This window comes from Apodemus sylvaticus, chromosome 15 (genome assembly GCF_947179515.1).
Source record: "Apodemus sylvaticus chromosome 15, mApoSyl1.1, whole genome shotgun sequence".
Classification (NCBI taxonomy): Eukaryota; Metazoa; Chordata; class Mammalia; order Rodentia; family Muridae; genus Apodemus; species Apodemus sylvaticus.
The window spans coordinates 42,276,567-42,304,228 of record NC_067486.1 but is presented as its reverse complement, the minus strand read 5'-3'; the positions used below and the strand labels follow the sequence as shown (position 1 = coordinate 42,304,228).

Below are 27,662 nucleotides of genomic sequence, written 5' to 3'. Positions count from 1 at the left end.
TCCTACAGCCACGCCTTCCCTGCCATGACAGGACAAAATAAGCCCCTCCTCCTTTAAAAAGCTGCTGCTTCTTCTTCATCTTTTTTTTTTCTTTCCTTCTTTTTAAGTCTGGCTGCCCTAGAGCTAACTATGTAGACCAGGCTGGCCTCCAACTCACAAGTGACACACCTGCCTCTGCCTCCTGAGTGCTGGGATTAAAGATGGTGCACCATCAGGACCATTTTCTAAATTGCTTCTTGCCGGGTGTTCTGTCATAGCAAGGGGATGAAAAACTAATGTAACTAGTGTGGTGGCAAAGGTTTATAATATTAGCCCAAGGGATACTGAAGCAGGAGGATTATGAGTTTAAGGCCAGTCTGGCCCGGCAGTGAGTTTGGAGCCAGCCATCACTTGTATGGTAGATGGTGTCATTTTAGTATAAGTCCCAGGACTGCCTTGTGTCCTCAACCGACTCAACACAGTTTTAACAATCAGTCACTCCTAATGCTTCTTCGTTGACTCAAAGTTATTTTATTGTGTAACTAGAAAGTTTATGTCACTAGAGCAGAGGCTGTGGACAACTCACATTTCCAATTGCCTGGGAGTGCCCGCTTTAGTCCTGCAGGGACAAACCAGTGAGTTCTGCTTTCTATCGGAATCGGGTGCAGTTTAGCATTCTTATCATCCCTGTTCTTCTCAAGACGCTGTCAGACAGGAACTGCTTTCTTAGTCAAATGGTAGAGATCCTCAGGGAGACAAGGGGCAAGGCCTTTGGACTTAAGGATTCTCAAGATTTTATTACCAGTCACAAAACGGACCTTTGAGAGTCACAGCCACCCCATGAGAGTTCCTTGGGAATCACACCTATTTGGGGGGGGGGCAGTTTGTGAATCTACTCCTTCACTTTAGCCACATGGGACACTATGGTGGTGGCACGGTGCTGACTGGGCCAGGCTCTTCCTAGCAGCGTGCATGTGACCTAGTGATGGTGGAGGTCTCAGTCCTAATGCTTTTATCTGGGGTAACATTAGAGAAACTTGCTTTTTGGTGTATTTTATTTTGGATGCCTGGGACATAGCCAAGTAAGCATTGCTTGGTCTAAACAGGAAAACTTGGTTTGACTCAGTTCTGTTGCTCAGTTCAACAGCTGTCTTTGGAAGTCTATAACTTCATCCAGCTACCAGACTGAGCCAGGCTGGATAGCTAAAAGGGCTCAGTTTTGGCCTGCTTGCTCTTGTCCTAAGAGCAGACCCCTGGGGAACTCACCCTAGGTACAAGGACTTCAAACAGATTCTTAACACTTGGTCAAGCGTTCAAAAACATTTATCATCTTTATTCCAAGAACATTTAACTGTACTTTTTTTCCCCGCTCCTCCTCCTCTTCACCCCACTCTTGGAGCCTTGTTATTTATCCATGTAGCTAGGACTACACTGGATTCCGTCAGTCTAGCACCCCTCGTTGAGATGGCTCAGAAACATTTCAAGCTTTGCCAGAGATCTTTGGTTCTATTTCTTCATCGTCTGCTGCTGCCTTCCATTCTTCTTCTCTTTAAATCTGGACTCCACCTCTACACGAAATCCAGTTTACCCCTTTTCAGTATCAAGTGAATCGTCAGGATGGCGAAAGAGGCCAGCAGTGTCAGTGCCCCTGTCACTGTGTATGTAAGCCCCAAGAAAAGGGCCCCTCCCCCGATCCATGTCAGGGTAGAAAGGACAACAGATTTTTCTCCTTGGAACATGGTTACTGGGAAATCTAAGACGATCTGTTAAGGTCCTGGCTCAGTAGTTATCATCTGTACCATGATGCATGCAAATACACCAGATTAAGCTAAATACAATCGATCTTTTTCATAGACAAAACAAATCCAGGTGATTATTCTGTTTCATGTGTTTCCACACAAATACAACTCTATTTTGCTAGAATAAAATTAGTCAAGACAAGGTTCTCCTCAGCATAGTGTAGAAAGAAGATAGCAACATAAACAGATATCTAACTCCTTTGATGGGTCCAAGGTAGCACAGAGGATATAGACAGTGGTCACAGCAAACCTGAGGTTTTATTCATGAATCAGAAGACTCAGAAAAGGCCAAGTTCCTTAAGTGGCTAAGGCTGGAGTCCCTTCAACAGAGCAAATTCTTCCAGAGGAGTAAGAACAATAGCTAAAGCGCCGGGATGAACAGAGAAGCATTTTTGGTGAGAACTCTAAATCTAAACATGGTGTGCTTGTCAGGGTTTTGAAAAGTCAGTGTCCCTGTGGCCTGTGAAAGTGTTTGAAGTGGGTTTGCTATGTAGCGTTTTAATGATATCATCTTCATGATGCCTGTGGCCTGAGGGCTTTAAACATCTGGTGCCTTTTGTAAATGAAACTAATAAACAAACAAAGCCTTTTCATAGCAACCCAGAGGACAGAGGCGTTTCCCAGCAAAGCCCTTAAAGGACTTCCAGTCTCTTGGCAGTGAGCTATTTAAAGGCACAGGGAACCATGTTAGGAACAAGTCTCTCTCTCTCTCTCTCTCTCTCTCTCTCTCTCTCTCTCTCTCTCTCTGAAACTGGAATTTTTCATTATCACTTGGTCCTTGGTCTTTGGGTGCTACCTTACCCCAGCTGCTGCCTGTGTTCTCTCTCGGTTCATTTGAAAGGGCAGGTCCTGGCCTCACCTACAGACCATTCTTATTCTCTTCAGTAGGAGGGAGTGCTGCGGTCCAGGCTTAGTTCTTTAGCCTGGCCATACAGAGGTAGTGCAAACAGGCTGACACTAGGCAATGAAACTGTGCATGGACAATCTAGAGATCAGTGGTCAAGTGTGGCTGTTAGCAAAGTCATGGAGGACTGCATGGCAGGAGAGGAGAGTAGAAACACTGTCTCCCTTCCCTTTTCTTACTCCTGTCCCAGACTCATCACGGCAAACGGAGAGGGCCGCATTGTTCTGTCCATACTGCTGTTCCCTCTGCAGACTCTCTTACACTCTACTGTTACAATAGACACAAGGTCTATGGGATCAGGAGGTTCAACCGAGAGGCACGCACCAGGCAACATTCTATCCCTGTTTTAAAGCAACGACTGCACTAGAAAGCAGAGGTTGATAGGACAGGGGTGCCAATCAGCAGGGACCCCATAGAGGAGCACCTTGACTTTTCCATTGGACTGTTCTACAAACCTGCTCTAGGAGACAGAAGAAATCTCACATGGCATTTTCCATCCTGGGACTAGGGACAGAGCTCAGAGGAAGAGCATTTGCTCAGTCCTGGGGAAAAAGAAAAATAGGAATTTCTCATTCAAACCCCCGGGAGGTAGAGAGAGTGCAGACGAGGGCAGTTCAGTGTGGAGCAGCTCTGGCCTGCTGGGTGAGCTCTAGAACAATCCCAGCCAGCAACCCTGGCATGCTATAAGAGGTGTGGGTGCTTAATTGGGTGGCTGTTTCAAAGCTGGCTAAGAGACTGCCTAAGAAATCTACCTGCTTCGGGAAAATGAGCTCTGAAGACCACAGTTAGTATAAATTATGTATAAATTTATAACTTCTTAAAGGTAAGACTCAGTTATACTTTATAGTTAAAACTTTTTTTTTTTTGGAATCAAGAATCGCATTTGTATTTTTAAATTTGGAGGAAAACAAATCACAATCTGTTATTCGAGCATATGTCTCCTAACTTGGTCCATATGTCTGTTCCTAAGACATCAGCTCCCACTGGTTGGCTCTGAACCTAAGAGAGGAAGAATACACATCTGCAGCGCACAGCTCACAGCTCACAGTTCCTGGCATGGGCTGAGCCAAGCTGTCCAGATCCACTGTGAAGTCTTCATTGAGCAAGTCATTGTTTGCTGGCTCGTCTGTATCTGGTTCATGGGTAGGCTTGGCCAAGTACAGAGACTTCACACTTCCTGGCGTGGTAAGTGGGGGAGATGGGCTTCCTTTGCTCTAACACACATTCGTCTACACCTTCTCTAGTCTCAGTTTCTGCTAGTCCAATCTACCTCCAAATAAGGGTACTTTTATTACCCCCTTCCCTTCACTGTAACTCCCCCATCTCACTCCACTCCATGTGGCAGTGCCTTACCCCAATGCTTTAGATGTCTAGGCCCTACCATCTATTGGTCTTTCTTGGGGGCAAAATATGCCTCTATTTATCCAGACCTGACAGTGCTACTGGATGCTGTTCCTTTTAAAAAAAAGCATATTAAGTATATAATCCAGACACATGATGATATTTGGTAGTGGAGGAGACAGAGAACCGCCCCCCTGCCCTGCATATGCCTCTTCTGCACCCTGTTTTGGCTCCAGGTACTTGAAAGGAAGGCGCACTGACCTTCTACTCTCTCCTGAAAATGTAGAGGGCGATGCCAAATCTCCTCAGACAGGTGAAGACATACTTTCAGTCAGGTGTGGGGATAAACATCTTTAATCTCAGCACTTGGGAGACAGAGGCAAGAGGATAAGGCCAGCCTGGTCTACAGAGGGAGTTCTAGGACAGCCAGGGCTACATTAGTGAGACCCTGTCACAACAAAAGAAAGGAAGGAAAAAAGAAAGGGAAGGAAGGAAGGAAGGAAAGAATAAACAAGGAAGGAAGGAAGAAATACTGTTTCCATCAGAAATCTGCACAAACAAATTTGGTCACACCAACCCTCAGGTGTTCTTCCATAATTGATAACTCCTTTAAAACCAGTATGGAAATGCACTCAGTCATTACTTCTTTGGGTCTCCTTTCTTGGGAAGGTTCCAAAATACAATAGTGTGACTTATCAAAATTTGCACGTTTTCCCCTGACATCTCAGTTCCAAGGTCGAGAGCCGCCCCCCTCCCCAAGCTCCCTGAGTAGATGGGCAGTGCTTTCTGAGTGCATTCCTACAAGATAAGCTCTCTATTTCTCAGTGCTCCACATATTTGCCTGGAGGACACACACACACAATAAAAGAATTCTACAACCAGTAGCCAGATTTTGCCTTCACTCAGAGGGAGAGCCGTGGCATGGGAGGATACTGTAGGAGATACTCAAGCTGTAGTTACCGGCAGGCAAGCCCTCTGCGAAGAAGTGCACGCGGTGCAGCCGGCGGTACAGTTTTTTGAAAGTGGGAAATGCAGCCGTCCGCATCCACACAATGAAGTCCTCATTGACAAAGCCATTGTTTCCTGGGTCATCTAGATCCAGTTCATAGATAGGTTTGGCCCAGTGCGGAGGCTTTGCACTTCCTGTGGTGGGCAGGGAATGAGGAATATGACAAGAGAAGAGTTGGTCAGTTCACCCTTCAGTTTTCTTGGAGAAAGAACTGCACTCCCAATGAAAGAGAAATGGAAATTTGACTTTAAAAAACAAATGTGCACACAAGTTTAACATTTAACATCATTACTTGTATTGGTTTTAACTGTTTTAAGGAAGAGTATAAGATAAATTTGTAGGGCTAATGAGAGACGATACCAGGGCCTGAAGGACTGCTCAATGGTCAGCGTGAGCGCTGTCAAGACTGCAGACCTGAGTTCAACCCCTGAAATCCACATAGTGGGAAAAGAGAACCAGCTTCTGACTTCTCCCAGATGCCTGCAGCACCCTCATTCTCTGACCCGTATACATATCCACACTCACCCCGTGATAAATAAATGTAGAAGGGAAGGAAGGAAGGAAGGAAGGAAGGAAGGAAGGAAGGAAGGGAGGGAGGGAGGGAGGGAGGGAGGGAAAGGAAAGAAGGAAGGAAGGAAGGAAGGAAGGAAAGGAAGGAAGGATTGAAGGAACGAAGGAAGAAAGAAAAAGAAAAGAAAGAAGGAAAGAAAGAAGGAAGGAAGGAAAGAAAGAAAGAATGAATGAATGAATGAATGAACGAATGAATGAATGAATTGGAATCTCAGGCCTATTACTGGAAGCCAGTAATACATCTAGACATATCTGTTGTCTTTGCCTCAACTCTTACAAGTCTGTTTTCTACAGAGAGCATGGCTGCCCCCCCTCTACAGAGCACTCGAGAACAGAAGCACCCTCATCCATTCACTAGCATCTGCTCCCCAGTGTCTGGAACACAACAGATATTCAATTAATGCTTGATGAAGGGACCAAAGAGGCTTATTCAGTCTGCCAACGTTGAAAGCATCCAGGCTGAATTTCAGATAGCTACCCGACAACATGGAATTGTGAGAGGAACTTTTTGCTACTATAAGGCTAGTTCCTCTACCCACAGGACACTCAAAAATAAACAAGAAGCCTCTTGGTTTGATGTGGCGTCACATGCTTTTAATCCCAGTTCATGGGAGGCAGAGACAGGTGACTCAGTGAGTTCTCAGTCAGCCAAGACTAAATAGTGATACTTTGTCTCAAAGACAACAACAACAACAAACAAACAAACAAAAGCTCCAAACTAAAGCACTGTTCTTTCTTTACTGAGATTGTTTGCTTCTCCAAGACACTCCCAGACATGAGTTTACAATTTTTATAAGTTCATTTTATATACTTTTGTTTTTATAAAAGCTTTTTATAAAAGGTGTTTTTGTAAAAGGTGATTACAAAAGTCACATTAAGTATGCTGGAGTATATTCATCTGCTGGAATATGTCTTCAGCCACACATATTTCCTTTGGAAATAATCCTGAGCTAGAGAATCCTCCTCTGCAAACATCTCTTTTGCAAACCCACTTATTTTGGCCCTTCTTGAGATATCAGTCATCGAGTTCAGTTTAAAAAAAAAAATACGTGTTTGGGGCTCACATTACAGTCCCAGCTCTAGTTTGTCTTGTACTCATGACCCAAGACAGTGTATGCCAGGGATAACTGGTACCAGATACAGCTTTGTTAGAAATGCACACCTCTTCTGGTGTGTTTGAAGAGAGTGACAATGTACATAAAATAAATCTTTTTTAAAAAAACAAAGAAATGTTGGTTTTAAGGCTTCTCTATCGCCTAATCCCACCACTTCCTCTGTGTCTGGATGGTGTCAGAAGTGTGGTCTGGTCTGCGACATCAACTTTCTTATTTTCCAAGTTAATTTGGGTCATTTTTTCTTCCATCCATTATCCATCCACCCATCATCCATCCATCAACCATCCAATAACAATTTTGACTGTTTACTATGTATCAAAGTTCAAGGATAATTAAAAAAAACTGCATAAGATCCTTGAAGAAACTTACAGATAGCTAGGCAGAGTATAATGTGATAACTCTTTGAGTCAGGAACAAGGGACAGCAAGAGATAAGAGAAGGCCGAAGACTCTATATTACAGGCCTGTTTTTCCCTGAAGAACTCGTGGTTGAAGTTAGATGCAGAGACTAGACGTGTGAGTTAGCACAGGACAGCCCCATTGATGGCTGGTGTGCACGAGCCCATGCCATTTAGAATTTATTCCAAACAGTCTAGACGTATGCAACTTTATTCTTTCAGCCTCTGGACATGGACTAGCCTGGAAGCTGGTGAGATGTATGTGTGCAGTGAATGAGGTGACTGCCTAAACTTGTGATTAATAAGCAGAGACCTTTAAGTCAAGATACAATGTAAGCCCTGCTGCCATTTGCACCAGGGAGCCGGGAAACTGCACAGCCTTCTGTGCATAGCCCACCAGAAGAAGAGAGACCTCCCAGCAGTGCCTTCACTTTTGAACTCAGAGGAGTAAGGACACAGGCTTATAGGCCCACAGGAGCAACAAACTCCAGCCAGAGACAACAATACCAACTAGCACCAGAGATAATCAGATGGAGAAAGGCAAGCACAAGAACCCTACCAACAGAAACCAAGACCACACGGCAACATCAGAACCCAGTTCTCCTACCACAGCAAGTCCCGGATACCCCCAACACACCAGAAAAGCAAGAGTTGGATTTAAAATCGCATCTCATGATGCTGATAGAGGGCTTCAAGAAAGACTTAAATAACTCCCTTAAAGAAATACAGGAGAACATCAGTCAACAGGTAAAAGTCCTTAAAGAGGAAACACAAAAATCCCTTAAAGAAATACAGGAGATCATGGGTCAACAGGTAGAAGCCCTTAAAGAAGAAACACAAAAATCCCTTAAAGAATTACAGGAAAACACAAACTCCACAGGATCTAAAAGTTGAAGTAGACACAATAAAGAAATCACAAAGCCAGACATCTCTGGAGATAGAAAACCATGGAAAGAATTCAGGAGTCGTAGATGCACATAGATCAACAACAGAATATAAGAGATAGAAGAAAGAACCTCAGGTGCTGAAGATATCATAGGAAACATTGACTCAACTGTCAAAGAAAGTGCAAAATGCATAAAGCTGGTAACCCAAAACATCCAGGAACTCCAGGACAAAATGAGAAGACCAAACCTAAGCATTATAGGTATAGAAGAGAGTGAGGATTTATACCTTAAAGGCCCAGTAAATATCTTCAACAAAACTGTAGAAAAAAACTTCCCTAACCTAGAGAAATAGATGCCTATGAACATGTAAGAAGCCTTCAGAACTCCAAACAGACCAGACCAGAACAGAAAATCCACCCCACAAATAATAATCAAAACACCAAATTCACTAAACAAAGAAAGAATATTAAAAGCAGTAAGGGAAAAAGGGCAAATAACTTATAAAGGCAGACCTATCAGAATCGCACCAGACTTCTCACCAGAGACGATGAAAGCTAGAAGATCCTGGGCAGACCTCATATAGATCCTAAGAGAACACAAATGCCAGCCCAGGCTACTATACCCAGCAAAACTCTCCATCATCTTAGATGAAGAAACCAAGATATTCAATGATAAAACCAAATTTACACAATATCTGTTCACAAATCCAGCCCTACAAAGGATAATTGATGGAAAATGCCAATACAAGGAGGGAAACTACACCCTAGAAAAAGCAAGAAAGTAATCTTCTTCCAACAAACCCAAAAGAAGATACCCACACAAACATAAAAATAACATCAAAAATAACAGGAAGCAACAATCACTATTCCATAATATCTCTTAACAATGGACTCAAGTCCCCAATAAAAAGACATAGACTAACAGAAATATTTTTCATGTAAATCTTCAATTTTATCAGAAAATGTTTATAATTCCCCTTTTAATTAATTTAGTAATTTTTTATGCCTGCCATTTTATCTGCATTATTTTTCATGATAATCTTCAATTTTAATATGTCTTTCTATATACTTCCTCTATTTTATCAGAAATGTTTTCAATGTAAATCTTTGATTTTATCACAAATGTTTCTAATTCCATCTTCAATTAATATAGAAACAGTTTTTATATCTACCATTTTATATGTAAAATTTTCCTTGAAATAGTCAATTTTAACATGTTTGTCTATTTATTTCTTGAATTTTACCAGAAGTATTTTCCATGTAAATCTTCATTGTTATCTGAAAATGTTTATAATTCCACCTTCAATCAACTTAGAATTATCTTTATGCCTATCATTTTATCTATATAATTTCCATAATGATCTTTAATTTTAACATGTTTTTCTATATATCTCTTCAATTTTATCAGAAATATTTTCCATGTAAATCTTCAAGTTTACCAGAAAATGTTTATAATTCCACTTTCAATCAACTTACGAATATTTTTATACCTACCATTATTATATCTATATAAAATTTTCCATGATAATCTTCAATTCAATTCTCTCTCTCTCTCTCTCTCTCTCTCTCTCTCTCTCTTTTCCGAGAAAGGGTTTCTCTGTGTAGCCCTGGCTGTCCTGGAACTCACTCTGTAGACCAGGCTGGCCTCGAATGATAATCTTTAATTCTAACATGTTTTTTCCACATCTTTCCTACAATTTTATCAGAAATATTTTCCACGTAAATCTTAATTCTATCATAAAATGTTTCTATCCCATATTTCAATTAATTTAGCAATATTTTACATGTCTACTACTTTACTCTTTAATTTTCCATGAAAATTGTCAATTTTAATGTGTTTCTCTGAAGTATTTTCCATGTAAATCTTTAATTTTATCGTAAAGTGTTTTTATTTCCCTTTACTTCCCTTTTCAATAAATAAAAAAAAATTTAAAAAAGGAAAAAAAAAGACACAATATAAGGTATCCCTGTGACACTTGGTTGACGCCATCCCACAAGGGAGCAACAGGGACGTTACCGACCGTGTGAACACTGGAGATGTAAAGAAGCAGAACATTTGAACTTAGGAGAAGTCTGTGAGTGAGCACTGTGTCCCGACTGTGGTTTTGGCTCCTACAGAAGGTCCCTTATATATCCTCCTGGGAGTGTGCCTTCCTTGAGATTAAGTGGAGCTGGGTTTGTGGTGGCACACACTGGAAGGCCTAGTACTCATCAGTCAGGGGTAGGAGGATCTCTGTGAGTCCAAGGCCAGCCAGAGTGAGATTCTGAGATTCTGTTCTCCAGAAATTAGGAAATAAATGGATTCACTTTTGTTTTTATTTATTTTTTGTTGTTTTATGGCTTTTGAGACAAAGTCTCACTATAGGTCTCGGATTAGCCTCAAGTTTGTGGTCTTCCTGTTCCAAATTCCTCACACCTGGGATGTCTGTACACTATCCCCTTGTGTGTGTGTGTGTGTGTGTGTGTGTGTGTGTGTGTGTGTGTGTGTGTGTTGTACCTGTGCACATGTGCACAAGCATGTATATCCACATGAACATGTATGTGAATGCTCATAACCAGCACTGGCTATCTCCACCTTATTTTTCGAGGCAGGGTCTTTCCTGAACCTAGAGTATACCAATTGACTAAACTGTCTGGCTAGGGGCTCCAGGGACTGTTTCCTCCTGTTCCCTGTCCCCAGCACTATGGTCACAACTAGGTACTGCCACACTCAGCTTTTGTGGGAGTAGCTGAGATTCGAACCCTGGTCCTCAGGCTTGTGCAGCAGGCACATTACCCACTGAGCTCTCTCTCTAGTCCCCGAGTTTTTAGTTAAAATGTTTTTCATATGTACTCCTTGGTTGATGGTTTAGTCTCTGGGAGTCCTGGAGCGTCTGGGTGGCCAACATCATTGTTATTCCCATGGAACTGTAAACCCCTTCAACTCTTCCTGACCACTCTCCAGCTCCTCCATTGGGGACCCCACACCCAGACCAAAGGTTGGCTGCTAGCATCTGCCTCTATCAACCAACATGGTTCCAGCCAAAAGTGTGGTTTTATGAATGAATGCCCTGTGGGCATCAGTGGGAGGAGTGGCCCTTGGTCCAGTGAAGGCTCAATAGATGCCCCAACAAAGGGAAATTGAGGGAGGGGGTAGGTGGGAGTGTGTTGGGTGGAGAACATATACATGGAGGCAGAGGGTGGGAAGAGGGGTTGGGGGTCTTTGGGGAGGGGGAAATCGGGAAAGGTTTTACCATGGGAAATGTAAATGAAGATGATATTCAATAAATAAAATTTTAAAAATGCATTTCATAGCCAAACAAATGGTCTTTGCGTTTCTCTGTGTATCCCTGGCTGTCCTGGAACTCACTCTGTAGACCAGGCTGGCCTTGAACTCAGAAATCTGCCTGCCTCTGCTATACTATATATATGCATATACATATACCTGCATATACCCAGGGGATTCTCCAGCATGTAATAAGGATACATGGCCCACTATGTTCATAGCAACCCTATTTATAATAGCCAGAAGCTGGAAAGAACCCAGGTATCCCTCAACAGAAGACTGGATGCAAAAATATGTGGAATATCTACACAATGGAGTACTATTCAGCCATTAGAAACAATGAATTCATGAAATTCTTAGGCAAATGGATGGAACTGGAGAACATCATCCTAAGTGAGGTAACCCAGTCTCAAAAGATCAATCATGGTATTCACTCACTGATAAGCAGATATTAGCCTAGAAACTTGGAATACCCAAGACATAATCCACACATGAAATGATGACCAAGAAGAACTGAGGAGTGGCCCCTGGTTCTGGAAAGGCTCAGTGCAGCGGTGTAGGGCAAAACCAGAACAGGGAAGTGGGAAGAGGTGGATGGGGGAACAGGGGAAGGGAAGAGGGCTTATTGGATTGGGGAGCCAGGAAAGGAGAAATCATTTGAAATGTAAATAAATATATATGGAATAAAAAAATGAAATAAAAAAAGAAGAAGTGCAAATTTGTGGAGCAGAACCCCAGAGTAGAGCGAATACCCTCAGTAAATAGGAAAGCAACAGAGAGGAAATGTCCTTAAACAGGTATGGTCCATACATAAATCACAATAATGCTATAAAGACGTGACATACTTTAGCATGAATATCATTCATTAAACAGGATGTTCAGAAGGCCTGAAACCATGAGGAATGTTTCTGCACATCAACAACACATCTGCCGCACAATGATACCGGACTTTTTCTTTTCTAATAAGCCCTTTAACTTCCTGTTGCATTTTGGGCCAGATAATTGAAAAACTTTTTCTTTCTTTCTTTCTTTCTTTCTTTCTTTCTTTCTTTCTTTCTTTCTTTCTTTCTTTCTTTCTTTCTTTCTTTCTTTCTTTCTTTCTTTTTTTTTTTTCCAAGGCAGGGGTTTGAGGCCTGGGTGTCCTGGAACTCACTCTATAGACCAGGCTGGCCATGAACTCAGAAATCTGCCTGCCTCTGCCTCCCAAGTGCTGGGATTAAAAAACTTTTCTTAAAGTAGCAAAATAGGTAATGTCAGAAAGATACCTTGTGAAGACTTTTTGAACAATACTAAATTGAAAACGAAACTTCCAAATGAGGAAACATTACAGTTTACTCATGTGGCAACAAAGGAATAATAGAGCATGCTACAGAATGATAGTTCAAAAATAAGACTCAGTTTTTAAACTTTATAATCATGCCTTGGATTATTTTGGCTTCTATAAAGACTATTGGTGCTTTTGATTAAAACATTTCTGAGTCAGAATAAAGTCATGTTGAGAAAGTCCAGGATTTATACACTAGCATCTAAGGTTGGTGAGAAATTCAAAAATGGGGGAAAAAAACCTATCAAGTAAAACATGCCCATGAAAATATTTGGGTTAAATGCTAAAATACTTCACTACAATGACAGACAACTGACATCTTCCTACATTTAACAAAACTAGCTATGAGCACGGAGACAGTTTTTACTCAGAGTCAAAAGAGAAGATTCATTTAAAGGTGCTGACAATTTCAAATTGATTACCTGTAGAATTCATCTTTTATAGCTACAATTTTTCTAAATAATTAAAAACAATAAGGCTATAACACTGATGGCCAAGAAATCAATTTAGCATGTCAATGGATATTCAAAATATTATTTGATGTATTATCTTAAAATATTTTGATAATAACAAAGGAAATATTTTAAAAGATGTTTAATATGCATTTATATATTAGAAATTTTAGAAAACCAGCATTGTTAAAAGTAGATTTAAAAATTTTAAAGTAGATTTGAGTAGAGTTATTTTATAGGCCCATGGCAATAAATAAACATTTCAAATAAAAAAAAAAGGTTTTTTTTTTTTTTTAAATTCTAAAAAGTATATCCAATTGAAGACTGGCATGGTGGTGCTTGCCTTTAATCCAAGTCAGAGGCAGATGGATCTCTGAGTTTGAGGCCAGGTTATCTATACAGTGAAGTCTAGAACAGCAAAAGCTACACAGAGAAACCTTGTCTTGAAAAAAAGTGTCAGACAAAAAAAATGCATCCAGTTGCATAATAAATTACAGCTTAAACACAAATTTTCTTAACAATTTACTTTTTCTTGATAGTTAATTGGAACAAAACAGAACCAATTATTTCACATTTCTAATAGGGAGACAATGGTGGTGCCCAAGATGGGTAAAGTTAGAACAACAGGAGTCAAATTAAAAAAAAGAAAAGAAAAAAGCCTCAGGGCATACCCCAATCCTGTACCAATTATAAAAGCATTTGGGAACTGGGCATGGTGACCTACTCCTTAATCTCAGCACTCTGGAGGCAGAGGTAGGCAGAACTGAGTTCTGGGGTAGCCTGGACTACACTGAGTTCAGGACAGTTATGCAGAGATACACTGTATCATGAAAACACACACACACACACACACACACACACGGGGCAGGGAGAGAGGTGGTGGTGAGATATCTCTCTGGATCGTACCTGCAAATGTACTAGTAAAGTTACTGGATTGTGGATTCCGAAATTTGACATACTTATCTGTCCACCATGTAAGCCCACTCTTTAGCATTGGGACTTCTATCTGTGTAGACGAATCCAGGATGTATGAAAGAGTTATGGTATCTGAAATAAATTTAAAACCACGGTGGACATGTTAGGGAGCCATTTTGCCACCTTTCAAAATGCAGACCCAGACCCACAAGAAAAACAGATTAGGGTGGCTTTTTTTTTTTCAGACACTCAACACTCCCACATGCCATAGATGCAGATTCATGACATCATTTTTCCCTTTACCAACGCTGGGCCAATGACTGAAAAATATTCTTTGGCTCCATTTAACTCATGTTCCCTGACTATTCCTTCAGAATGCTGGTGAGGGAGAGGTTATTTACAAATGAAATGCCAGCCAGCAATGTTCTGGCTTATCCTGGATAAAATATTTGGTGCTAAGCAAGCAAATAAAATCAGCCACTCACCTAGCTACCCAGGTAACACCCAGGGTGTGGAGGGGGTTACACAGTTAGGAAAGAGGCAGGAAAAAGTAGCCTACCATTGAATATGCTGTTGGCAATTGCACCGCAAGGAATGATGGGAGTGCCATTGTAGGACACTTGGAATGGAGAACAGTTTGTAGTATCCTGTAGGCAAGATGACGTATCCATTAGAAGAGCTTTGGCAAACTCTTAGACTATTGAAAGTCATGGTGTACCATATTCAGAGGACCCCTTGGATCAGGTTCCATAGCTAGATTACTGCACTGGCAAGTGCTTTGCTAAACATGTTTAGGTTGTCAGTTCCACAGACTGTCAGGAGAAGAGTCTTACTAACATATGTGAACTGCTGACAATGAAAACTTTTAATTCTAGGTCCACAAAGATGCCCAGTTAAACCAAAGGCTTTTCTTCAGGAAATTCTCCTTTAAGTAGGATGAATCGAGGGCTTTAGTTATAGAAAGGACAGACAAACATGATTAGCAAGTAAGCCAAATAGAGACAAAGTTCTCTTAACATTCATGAAAGAATAATTACTCAGTTGCCTAGCACCCACATTGTCTGGTTTAAGGGAGGACAGTGCTCTCTCTCTCTCTCTCTCTCTCTCTCTCTCTCTCTCTCTCTCTCTCTCTCTCTCTCCTGATAATATTTACCTAAAATGCTCAGCCTCTTCACCTTAAGTAAGAATGAAACAAACATTTTTATCTTTAAAAACCTAGATGCTGAGGCCTGCCCCACTCCTGTGTTTTAGAAGGAAATAACCACTGGACTTAAAACAAAAGAAGAGAACATTACACCAAATGGAACTGAGCCTTACCCAAATATCCTTACCCACCAATTGGGTATTGCTTCTTGATAAAATATATCGATAGAGATTCTGATAGAAACCATACAATTTGTAGTACATATAAACATCACCCTGTATAGAAGAAAAAAAAAGAAGCAAGTACTATGAATTAACTGGGATATTAGTAAACATAATCAACACTTCCTCCCCATCACCCTCCAAAAAAACCAGACAACAGTACACAAAACACTGATGGCAACTGAGAGCTTCCATTCAGAAAGTAGAAACTAGAACCTCAAAAAGAAAAATAAGACAAACAAACAAACAAACAAAACCCCAAACAAAACCCCAAACAAAACGAGACAGGGTCTCTCTGTGTAGCCCTGGCTGATGTGGGGCCAGGCTGGCCTTGAATTTATAGAGATTTTCATGTCTCTACCTCTGCAGTGCTGGGATGACAGGCATGCACCACCATGCCCAGCTTTAGGCTGTGTGTTTTCAATACATTAACTTCAGATTTACAAATATCGTCTCTTTTTGGTAGCACCAGGAAAATTGCTTTACAAAGCATTTCCTAACGTTTTAAAAATACTATTCAGAAGATTTCAGTATTTAGATAATTTTCCTTGATGAAACACAAGTTTCTTTTGGGGGTCCTTGGTCAATCTAAAACAGTCGGAAGATCAACAGCACTGGTCTAAGCGTCTTTGGCTTGGTAGTTCCAGACACAGAAGTGGTTCTCAAGCTGTTGCTCACCGACCCCTTCAAGGGTCAGCCTCACAGAGGCTGCCTAAGACCATCAAAAAACTCAAGATATTTACGTTGTGATTCCTAACAGTTGCAAAATTACAGTTATGAAGTAGTAAGGGAAATAATTGTATGGTTGGGGATAACCACAACATGAGAAACTGTATTAAAGGGTCACAGCCTTAGGAATCTGGAGACTATGTGGCTGATAAGATTTGAGACATCAAAGTCCAACAACATCCCAGGGGTTTTCCCAGTAAGGTGTGGGTGGAGTGACTGAGGGGGAACTACTGCTCATCCTTTATTTGCTAGTGCTCTAGTGTGACAGCAGTCAAAGGTGAATGACCTTGCTCGTGAAGAACTTCTGGGGGAATCAGTATCCCTGACCTTGAGTGGTACTACAGAACAATTATGTTAAAAAATTTCATGGTGTTGGTACAGTGACAGGCAGGTAGATCAATGGAATAGAACTGAAGACCCAGAAATGAACCCACACACCTATGGTCACTTGATCTTTGACAAAGGAGCTAGAACCATCCAGTAGAAAAAAAAGACAGCATTTTCACCAAATGGTGCTGGTTCAACTGGCAGTCAACAAGTAGAAGAATGCAAATTGATCCATTGTTATCTCCCTGTACAAAGCTCAAGTCCAAGGGCCTCCACATAAAACCAGACACACTGAATCTAATAGAAGGGGAAGTGGGTAAAACACATGGGCACAGGGGAAAAGTTCCTGAACAGAACACCAGTGGCTTATACACTAAGACCAAGAATCGACAAATGCGACCTCATAAGATTGCAAAGCTTCTGTAAGGCAAAGGACACTGTCAGTAGGACAAACCAACAAACTGGGAAACAATCTTTACCAACCCTACATCTGACAAAGGGCTAATATCCAATATATACAAAGAACTCAAGAAGTTAGACTCCAGAGAACCAAATAACGCTATTAAAAATGGGGAACAGAGCTAAATTGAGCATTCTCAACAGAGGAAACTCAAGGGCTAAGAAACACCTAAAGATACGTTCAGCATCCTTAGCCATCTGGGAAATGCAAATAATAATAATAAAAAAAAAAACCCTGAGGTTCCACCTCACACCAGTCAGAATGGCTAATATAAAAATCTCAGGGGACAGCAGATGCTGGCGAGGATGTGGAGAAAGAGGAACACTCCTCTATTGTTGGTGGGATTGCAAGCTGGTACAACCACTCTGGAAATCAGTCTGTGCAATTTTCCTCAGAAAATTGGGCATAGTACTACCTGAGGATCCAGCTATACAACTTCTAGGCACACACCTAGAAGATGCTCCAACATATAACAAGGACACATGCTCCACTATGTTCATAGCAGCCCTATTTATAATAGCCAGAAGCTGGAAAGAACCCAGATGTCCCTCAACAGAGGAATGGATACAGAAAATGTGGTACATTTACACAATGGAGTACTACTCAGCAATTAAAAACGAGTTCATGAAATTCTTAGGCAAATGGATCATCCTGAGTGAGGTAACCCAGTCACAAAAGAACACACATGGTGTGCACTCACTGACAAGTGGATATTAGCCCAAAAGTTCTGAATATCCAAGATACAATCCACAGACCACATGAAGCTCAAGAAGAAGGAAGAGCAAGGTGTGGGTGCTTCGGTTCTTCTTAGAAAGGGGAATAAAACACTCACAGCAGCAAATATGGAGACAAAGTCCAGAGCAGAGACTGAAATAAAGGTCATCCAGAGACTGCCCCACCTGGGGATCCATCCTAGATACAGTTACCAAACTCTGACACTATTGTGGATGCTAAGAAAGGCTTGCTGACAGGAGCTGAAGGGGTTTGCAACCCCATAGAAGAACAACAATATCAAACAACCAAACCCCCCAAAGCTCCCAGGAGCTAAACCACCAACCAAGGAGTACACATGGCTCTGGCTGCATATGTAGCAGAGGACGGCCTTGTCAGACATCAATAGGAGAGAAGGTCCTTGGTCCTATTAAGATGCCCCAGTGTAGGGGAATAGAGGGCAAGAAGGCAGGAGTGGCTGAGTGGGTGGGCGGGGAGAGGAGCACCCACATAGAAGCAGGGGGAGGGGGGAGGGATAGGGGGTTTCCAGGAGGGGAGGACACTGGGTAAGGGGATAATACTTGAAATGTAAAAATTTTTTTAAAAAAAGGATGACTTGGGGCTGGTGAACCCAACTGCCTGGTGAGTGACACTAAGTGTGTGACCTTGCCCAAGTCACAAAGCTTCTCAGGCCGGTAACATTTTCACTTGAGCCGAGGTGTCACGTGGGCCGCTGTGACACCCGGAACACTGTGACACCCTGCCCACGCAGATATTTACCATAGAACCCGAGTAGCTGATCACACGAGTTATGTCGGAAACTTAGGATTTCGTCAAGTTTAGAAACAGAAAAAAAAGCGAGAACAAAGGCTTGCTGAGGGTTTAGCTCCACGGGCTCGACCCTCGCCCTTTCTCCCTCGCGGTTTGTGTTTTCCAGGTTTGGAAAGGTGAGGAAGGACACGAGCATGAAGTCAACTGAACTGAACTCACCTCCATTTTCTCTGGAAGGTAAAAGGGAAGAGAGCAGTTGCATGCTTTGTCAAAATTAGAACTATCTTTCCGTAGCTGGGCGCAATTTGCACACGTGTTTGTGTAATTTATCTGTCAGGCAGCAAAAAACAATAGTTCACTTAAAGGTTATATGAGTCCACATCTTAAAATTCAGTGCCCGAGCCTCCCCCAAATCGTCCTGTTTTTTTTTTTTTTTTTTTTTTTCTTTTTCTTTTTTGAGACTGAGACTGGCCTGTGACATGGCTAGAGGCCAGTCTGCTGTGAGGGCGAGCTTTTCTGGGATACTTGGGAGGAAACCTTCTCACAGGCTCTCCTTTGGTCGCCTGAAGGCAGTTTTCCCTGGCCCGGAACTCCACGTGTCTGTGGCACGCGTATGTGATCTGCTGGGGTGACGCGGCTGTCCTTAGTCACAGCAGCGGCTCCTAGGAAGGTATTAGTCAAGGGTTTGTGACAACTGTGCCCACAGCCCGAGTCTAATCACCTTCACAGGGAACTCATTCTCCATTTTTCCATTTTATTGTATGGAAAATATTCATATTAATTATCTTACACATCCTCTGAAGGAAGTTACCAAAAGTAACCAAACGGGATAGCAAATATTTCCAAACCAATTACTGATGTATGTGGAATCGTCCTCCGCTCAAGAAGGTGTTGTGTTCGGCTTTTTGAAAGTTGAGTTCTCTAAAAAACTATATAATGAATTCTTTCAAAAAGAGTCACATGTCCCAAGTGGGTGACTCCTGTGTGCCCTGGAAAAGCGGCCAGCAGTCAGTTCTTGGAGGATGCAGCCGAAAGGGCGGGGGAGACTCAGAGAAAAGGGCCCGGGGGCTGCACACTCCCCTCACCCCCCCCCCATCCCCTCTCTTCCCTGCCTATGATGAAGAGTAATGCAAGGACTCTGGGACCATGGAAGCTCAGAGGAGCAAGGGCCTGTTTTTCTGTTTGGTAAGGTGCCAATAGGATGAAGGGTTCTTTTGAAGAGAAAACTAACAGGAAAGAGAAGAAACATTGAATCATGCAAAGCCCCTTTGAAGGAGTTGAAGCGGAAAGTGAAGTTTAAATTCACTGATGTGCTACAGGGCTTGAGGTCACCATTCCTTAAACACATGGCATGGCTTGGATGAATTCTTTGATGATCTTTATGCCTTTTCTGGCTGTAGATTATGGTTTATAAAGAGCATTAAGGAACAGCTCCAGTCAAGAGTCAGCGCAGACAGCACACTGAACTGAGTCATGTGACTTGAGGCTCCAGTGTGGCCCAAACACCCTTCGGACTGGAGTGTTATATTTGGCCTCCAGGGTCCACATTGTGATCACCAGTGTGTCTCATGGAACAGTTTGTCTACAAGTGATGTCACACGGTCATGCACTTTATCTCCTAGATTCCATTTTGAGTTATGGAAACAGAATTAGAAGACACGGTTCAGGATCGTACAAGTTTTGACGAGTTGGTCTCTCTGTTGCTTTCTGCCCCTAAGAACCTAAGTGAGAAATGCGTGTTCCTCATAGACTGTGAATGTAATGACAGTGTCTGCAATTCAGTGCTCAGCTGAATTTGTAAATCTATTGATAAAGAACACAACAAAGACAGAAATCTGCTATTATAGAATGTGAGAGGCAGGTGTCATTTGTACTTAAAGTGACTCAATAGAGATAGTGATTCCTTGTGCTCCAGGTCTAAACGAGAAAAGGGAGGCCCACACTGACTCTTTTCTACTAGGTAACGGCTTGACACCCTGGCTTGAGGTGTTCAGTTTATCTTCTCTCTTGGTGAAATTAAAAACAACAACAACAACAACAACAAAACTTCTATGTACAAATGGAGATTTAACCTCTGGGTGTTGCTGGTTCCCTAATAAGGTGTTAGAGGCAACCCTGTCTGAAACACACAAAACAAACTATCAAACAGACTTAGTGGAAAATACCTATGGGATAAAAGCATTTTGCTAATAGTTATTAGAAGACTGGCCTTAGTCAATAGCCAGTGATGGGTGGGGTCATATTGTCTCATGCACAAGATAATGCAAGTCAGCAATGACTGCTTCTTAGTGAAGACTGACCCTCCCCCCACGCACAGATGCCAAATCTTCCTTCCAGAGGAAGAAAGATATGGAAAAAAACTGATGGAGCAGCAAATAAAATGAGCTGTTTTTAAAATGAAAATCAACCTTGCTTGCAAAACACATTGCTTTGATAATCACTTATCCCGTTCAGCACAGGCAACTTTCATGGATGGGAATGGAACTCACATGTAGAACAAGCGTCCTTGAACTCACAGAAAACTAACTGCCTCTGCCTCCCAAGTTCCAGGATTAAAGGTTTGTGTCACTCTAGTTGGATGAAAATGAGATTTTTGTATACCACCGTGGGGATGTAAATTAGCATAGCCACCATGGAAAACAGTGTAGGAGTTCTTCAAAAAGGAGGGTCTATCATAAGATCTGGCCATCACACCAGGTATATAGCTGAAGAAAATGAAATTAGCACATCAAAGAGATACCCATATTTTTTTGCTGTCCTATTCATAATATTATGGAATCAATCTCATTGTCCACTGACATATGAATAAAATGATATAATGTAGTATCTACAGTGGAATATTATTTGGACATAAAGACAAAATCTTGCCATTTGCACCTACATGAATGGATATGGAGAATATTAGGACAACTGATAGTGCACGGTCTCACTTATATATATCAAATCTTAAACGGTTCATCTGCAGGCAGAATAGTTCATCAACCGGAAGCCGGGAAGGGCAGTGGGGGGAGGAATGGAGCTGGAGGATGCAAACCAAACATAGAAGGAACAATCCTCATGTTGCACAGCACAGCACAGCACCGTGTCTATGGCTCACAGTAACTTCCTATGCACTTTGTGAACATGTAGAAGAAAGGAGCTAGATTGGAGTCACAAAGAAGTGGCAGGGAGAGGAAAATCATAATTCCCTTGATTAGCATGTATGTATGCATGTATGCATGTATGTCTGTATGTATGCATGTATGTATGTATGCTTGCATGTACTGAAAAATATCACTGTGCCCAGTAAACTACTACAACCATGACATGTTAATTTCACAAGAATAACATTTTTAAAATGCACATGCTTTTAAGAACCCACGATCTTCATTTTTGGCTCTGTGCTCTGATTTTGTGCTCTGAGTCCTATAACGTAATCTGTATAGGATAACTAGGTCTGGCAGTCTATAGGATAACTAAGGTCTGGCAGTCTATAGGATAACTAGGTCTGGCAGTCTATAGGATAACTAGGTCTGGCAGTCTATAGGATAACTGATGTCTGGCAGTCTATAGGATAACTGAGGTCTGACAGTCGATAGGATAACTGAGGTCTGGCAGTCGATAGGATAACTAGGTCTGACAGTCGATAGGATAACTAGGTCTGACAGTCTATAGGATAACTGAGGTCTGGCAGTCGATAGGATAACTAGGTCTGGCAGTCTATAGGGTATCTGGGGTCTGGCAGTCTATAGGGTATCTGGGGTCTGGCAGTCTATAGGATAACTAGGTCTGGCAGTCTATAGGATAACTAGGTCTGGCAGTCTATAGGGTAACTGAGGTCTGGCAGTCAGTAGGGTAACTGAGGTCTGGCAGTCTGTAGGGTAACTGAGGTTTGGCAGTCTATAGGATAACTAGGTCTGGCAGTCTATAGGGTAACTGAGGTCTGGCAGTCTATAGTATAACTAGGTCTGGCAGTCTATAGGATAACTGATGTCTGGCAGTCTATAGGATAACTGAGATCTGGCAGTCTATAGGATAACTGAAGTCTGGCAGTCTATAGGATAACTAGGTCTGGCAGTCTATAGGATAACTAGGTCTGACAGTCTATAGGATAACTGAGGTCTGGCAGTCTATAGGATAACTGAGGTCTGGCAGTCTATAGGATAACTGAGGTCTGACAGTCTATAGGATAACTAGGTCTGGCAGTCTATAGGATAACTAGGTCTGACAGTCTATAGGATAACTGAGGTCTGGCAGTCTATAGGATAACTGAGATCTGGCAGTCTATAGGATAACTGAGGTCTGGCAGTCTATAGGATAACTGAGGTCTGGCAGTCTATAGGATAACTAGGTCTGACAGTCTGTAGGATAACTGAGGTCTGGCAGTCTATAGGATAACTGAGGTCTGGCAGTCTATAGGATAACTAGGTCTGACAGTCTATAGGATAACTGAGGTCTGGCAGTCTATAGGATAACTAGGTCTGGCAGTCTATAGGATAACTAGGTCTGGCAGTCTATAGGATAACTAGGTCTGGCAGTCTATAGGATAACTGAGGTCTGACAGTCTATAGGATAACTAGGTCTGGCAGTCTATAGGGTAACTAGGTCTGACAGTCTATAGGGTAACTGAGGTCTGGCAGTCTATAGGATAACTGAGGTCTGACAGTCTATAGGATAACTAGGTCTGGCAGTCTATAGGATAACTAGGTCTGGCAGTCTATAGGGTAACGAGGTCTGGCAGTCTATAGGATAACTAGGTCTGGCAGTCTATAGGATAACTAGGTCTGGCAGTCTATAGGGTAACTGAGGTCTGGCAGTCTATAGGGTAACTGAGGTCTGGCAGTCTATAGGGTAACTGAGGTCTGGCAGTCTATAGGATAACTAGGTCTGGCAGTCTATAGGATAACTAGGTCTGGCAGTCTATAGGATAACTAGGTCTGACAGTCTATAGGATAACTAGGTCTGGCAGTCTATAGGATAACTGAGGTCTGGCAGTCTATAGGATAACTGAGGTCTGGCAGTCTATAGGATAACTAGGTCTGGCAGTCTATAGGATAACTGAGGTCTGGCAGTCTATAGGATAACTAGGTCTGACAGTCTGTAGGATAACTGAGGTCTGGCAGTCGATAGGATAACTAGGTCTGACAGTCGATAGGATAACTAGGTCTGACAGTCTATAGGATAACTGAGGTCTGGCAGTCGATAGGATAACTAGGTCTGGCAGTCTATAGGATAACTAAGTCTGGCAGTCTATAGGGTATCTGGGGTCTGGCAGTCTATAGGATAACTGAGGTCTGGCAGTCTATAGGATAACTAGGTCTGGCAGTCTATAGGGTAACTGAGGTCTGGCAGTCTGTAGGGTAACTGAGGTCTGGCAGTCTGTAGGGTAACTGAGGTTTGGCAGTCTATAGGATAACTAGGTCTGGCAGTCTATATGGTAACTGAGGTCTGGCAGTCTATAGTATAACTAGGTCTGGCAGTCTATAGGATAACTAAGTCTGGCAGTCTATAGGATAACTAGGTCTGACAGTCTATAGGATAACTGAGGTCTGGCAGTCTATAGGATAACTAGGTCTGGCAGTCTATAGGGTAACTGAGGTCTGGCAGTCTATAGGATAACTAGGTCTGGCAGTCTATAGGATAACTTGGTCTGACAGTCTATAGGGTAACTGAGGTCTGGCAGTCTATAGGATAACTGAGGTCTGGCAGTCTATAGGATAACTGAGGTCTGGCAGTCTATAGGATAACTAGGTCTGGCAGTCTATAGGATAACTAGGTCTGGCAGTCTATAGGATAATTGAGGTCTGGCAGTCTATAGGATAACTAGGTCTGGCAGTCTATAGGATAACTAGGTCTGACAGTCTATAGGGTAACTGAGGTCTGGCAGTCTATAGGATAACTGAGGTCTGGCAGTCTATAGGATAACTGAGGTCTGGAAGTCTATAGGATAACTAGGTCTGGCAGTCTATAGGATAACTAGGTCTGGCAGTCTATAGGATAATTGAGGTCTGGCAGTCTATAGGATAACTAGGTCTGGCAGTCTATAGGATAACTAGGTCTGACAGTCTATAGGGTAACTGAGGTCTGGCAGTCTATAGGATAACTAGGACTGGCAGTCTATAGGATAACTAGGTCTGGCAGTCTATAGGATAACTAGGTCTGGCAGTCTATAGGACAACTGAGGTCTGACAGTCTATAGGATAACTAGGTCTGGCAGTCTATAGGATAACTAGGTCTGACAGTCTATAGGGTAACTGAGGTCTGGCAGTCTATAGGATAACTAGGACTGGCAGTCTATAGGATAACTAGGTCTGACAGTCTATAGGGTAACTGAGGTCTGGCAGTCTATAGGATAACTAGGTCTGGCAGTCTATAGGGTAACTGAGGTCTGGCAGTCTATAGGATAACTAGGTCTGGCAGTCTATAGGATAACTAGGACTGGCAGTCTATAGGATAACTAGGACTGGCAGTCTATAGGATAACTAGGTCTGACAGTCTATAGGATAACTAGGACTGGCAGTCTATAGGATAACTAGGTCTGGCAGTCTATAGGATAACTAGGTCTGGCAGTCTATAGGATAACTGAGGTCTGGCAGTTGATAGGATAACTAGGTCTGACAGTCTATAGGATAACTGAGGTCTGGCAGTCTATAAGATAACTAGGTCTGGCAGTCTATAGGATAACTAGGTCTGGCAGTCTATAGGATAACTGAGGTCTGGCAGTCTATAGGATAACTAGGACTGGCAGTCTATAAGATAACTAGGACTGGCAGTCTATAGGATAACTAGGTGTGGCAGTCTATAGGATAACTAGGTCTGGCAGTCTATAGGATAACTGAGGTCTGGCAGTCTATAGGATAACTGAGGTCTGGCAGTCTATAGGATAACTGAGGTCTGGCAGTCTATAGGATAACTAGGATTGGCAGTCTATAGGATAACTGAGGTCTGGCAGTCTATAGGATAACTGAGGTCTGGCAGTCTATAGGATAACTGAGGTCTGGCAGTCTATAGGATAACTAGGACTGGCCGTCTTTTGAACTTGCCTCTCTCACCTGTTTGCCGCTTGCTCCCTTCTCTAAGGTCACCTGACTTGGCCAGACTCTCGTACGTAAACGTGGCCAAAGACGACCAATGTGACAGTAGGAATGAGTGAAGTCGCCCTGTGGGCTCTTCTCATCTGTATCCCTGCCAGCCCAAAGTTGGGTGGATCTTGTCATATCTAGTTTCCTGTTGAGGGGCTATGTTCTTAAAGTGATCTCTCCCATCTAGTCCCAAATGGAAAACCTTTGGAAATTAAAAATATAACACCAGACAAACCTCAATTTTCTTGGTGCTCTTTGCAGACAATAGAAGGATAATGCCTGTGGCGAGGCAGAATCCTCCTGTGGTGAAAAAGATAGACAGGACCACCGAGGCAGATAAATTCAGCTGCTGGGTAGGCAACGTTTGCTGCTTCAGTGCCGTGTTTTCTGGCAGTCTGGACAGGTCATACTGGGGTATCATCTCCATTCTGGTCCTGTGGGTAACTCACATACTTTTGGACATTTAGAACATGCATACTTACAGTAGTATCACATAATGCTAATGGTACATGAAGAATTAATTACATGAAACTGTGAATTCGCTTTTGATTTCTGATCTTGTTCTCTAAGCAGACCTGTTTGCTACGTGCAGGAAGCACGGCCCTCTCTAGGCACTGCTGGCATTATTTTATTTACGCTCAGAAAGCCTACAGTGCTAAAACACCATGCCTATAAATGTCTTCCTCCTCCAGGTCTATAAAAACCAACATCTGCTCATGCTTGGAAGCAGTTGCTACAGCTTGTTTCAGAGATTTGTTGAACACACCAAGGCAAAAACCTTCCCAAACTTATCTTTAGATACTTGTGTAAATCTTTGGTTATTATTACAATCAAAGTTAGGGCTATCCACTTTGCCCCAAATATGGCTATAGTCTAACAGGAATATGAACTAAATTGGGGAAATGCTCTGAAATCACCGAGCTCTGCCATTTGTGATAACACAGAACGAGGAATAAACAGGGACTGGAGAATATATGTGCATGGACTTAGTTAACTTCAACAGCTTTCTTACTTTGTTGTTTTGTTTTATTTTGTCTTGTCACACATCAGAAAGACCCAGGCAGAACTCATAGTTTGCAACATCTCGTTTTGCAGCTGGAGAGACGGCTTAGTGTTTAAGAGCACTGGCTGCTTTCCCTGAGGAGCCGTGTTTGATTCCCAGCACCCCTGGGGTGGTTCACAGCTGCCTGTAATTCCAGTCCCAAGGGATCCGATGCCCTCGTCTGGCCTCCTTGGACACTACATGCACATGGTGCACAGACATTTACTCAGGCAGAATATTCATGCACATAAAATAAAAATAAAAATCTTGAAAGTAAAAGTCTCTCTTAAGCTCTCTTAAATCTACTCGTTAGAGATTAGTGAAGTATTATCAGATGTTCAGTCTTGCTGTACAGCATTAGCTCTGTTTCCAGGGGTTTCTGCCTTGACTGTAAACAGTTTATAATTATTCATTTAAAAATGCCAGAGGATACAGACTAAGATTTTTTATAAAGTAGGCAGAGAAGCCATGGTGCATGCGTGTGTGTGTGTGTGTGTGTGTGTGTGTGTGTGTGTGTGAAAGAAGACAATGACAAATGTATCTGATTTAAAAGAATATCAAGAGAATGCAAATACATACAGAAGGAGGTTTCCAATTCAGAATCAACCCATATACTTGCAAAATAAGCAAAACAAAGCAAATTACTCTTGGAAGAGTTCTGGCCTACTGTTTGAATCTGACCTGAAAGTTCTGCCAGCCAGGCTGCTGCTGCCCACTGTGTGAGATGTCAGGGATCTCACACTTGTGACTGACATCCACGAGCTGTTTGTTACCTGAGCCTGGCTAAGGGCTTGGGCTTCAAGGGCAGCACTAGACCGGACTGGACTATGTCTGTAAAACTGTCTCACAAGGCATCAGGCACGTTTGTGACTTAAGTTCCTGCTCCAGTGTTGGAATAGTTAATGCTCAGTAAGAGAATTATCTCTATAATGAACCATTAAGGACAGCATTTCTTAGCCTTCTTATAACGCAAGGTCGTAAACTACAAAGTTTCACAGGCAGTGTGTCAATCCTGGCTCTCCAAGAGGTCGAATCTCTAGATACATAAATACGTATTATAAGGAATGGTCTCACACAAGTGTGGAGGCTAAGTCCCAACGTGCGGAGTCCAGCCAGCGTCCCAGGTGAGTTCTGAAGACCAACAGACTGGTATAACTGTAGGGAGAGCCAGTTTTTTTCAGTTAGAATTTTGTTACTGAGAGAAAGGGAGGGGGTGGCCTTTCTGTTCAGGTCTGTAAAG

At 42.3% G+C, this 27,662-nt stretch overlaps 1 protein-coding gene and 1 long non-coding RNA gene across 3 annotated transcripts in view; one reads left to right on the top strand and one right to left on the bottom strand.

The window, feature by feature from the left end:
- The window catches only part of LOC127665749 (uncharacterized), a 31,904-nt gene extending 21,586 nt beyond the window's left edge, over positions 1-10,318 (top strand). For both annotated transcript variants that reach the window (XR_007973496.1, XR_007973495.1), the window contains 2 exons: positions 3,653-3,867; positions 5,897-10,318. This is a non-coding gene — a long non-coding RNA (uncharacterized LOC127665749). The remainder of the gene's footprint in view (positions 1-3,652; positions 3,868-5,896) is intronic.
- Positions 1,548-25,831, bottom strand: LOC127665748 (cell cycle control protein 50C). Its single transcript, XM_052158270.1, has 7 exons — positions 25,616-25,831; positions 18,539-18,649; positions 15,274-15,375; positions 14,516-14,603; positions 13,948-14,088; positions 4,957-5,166; positions 1,548-1,732 (listed from the first exon to the last, which is right to left on the bottom strand). Exons 1-7 carry the CDS (start codon positions 25,805-25,807, stop codon positions 1,548-1,550), a joined length of 1,029 nt encoding a protein of 342 aa, XP_052014230.1. The 5' UTR covers positions 25,808-25,831.
- Positions 25,832-27,662: the final 1,831 nt, after the last annotated feature.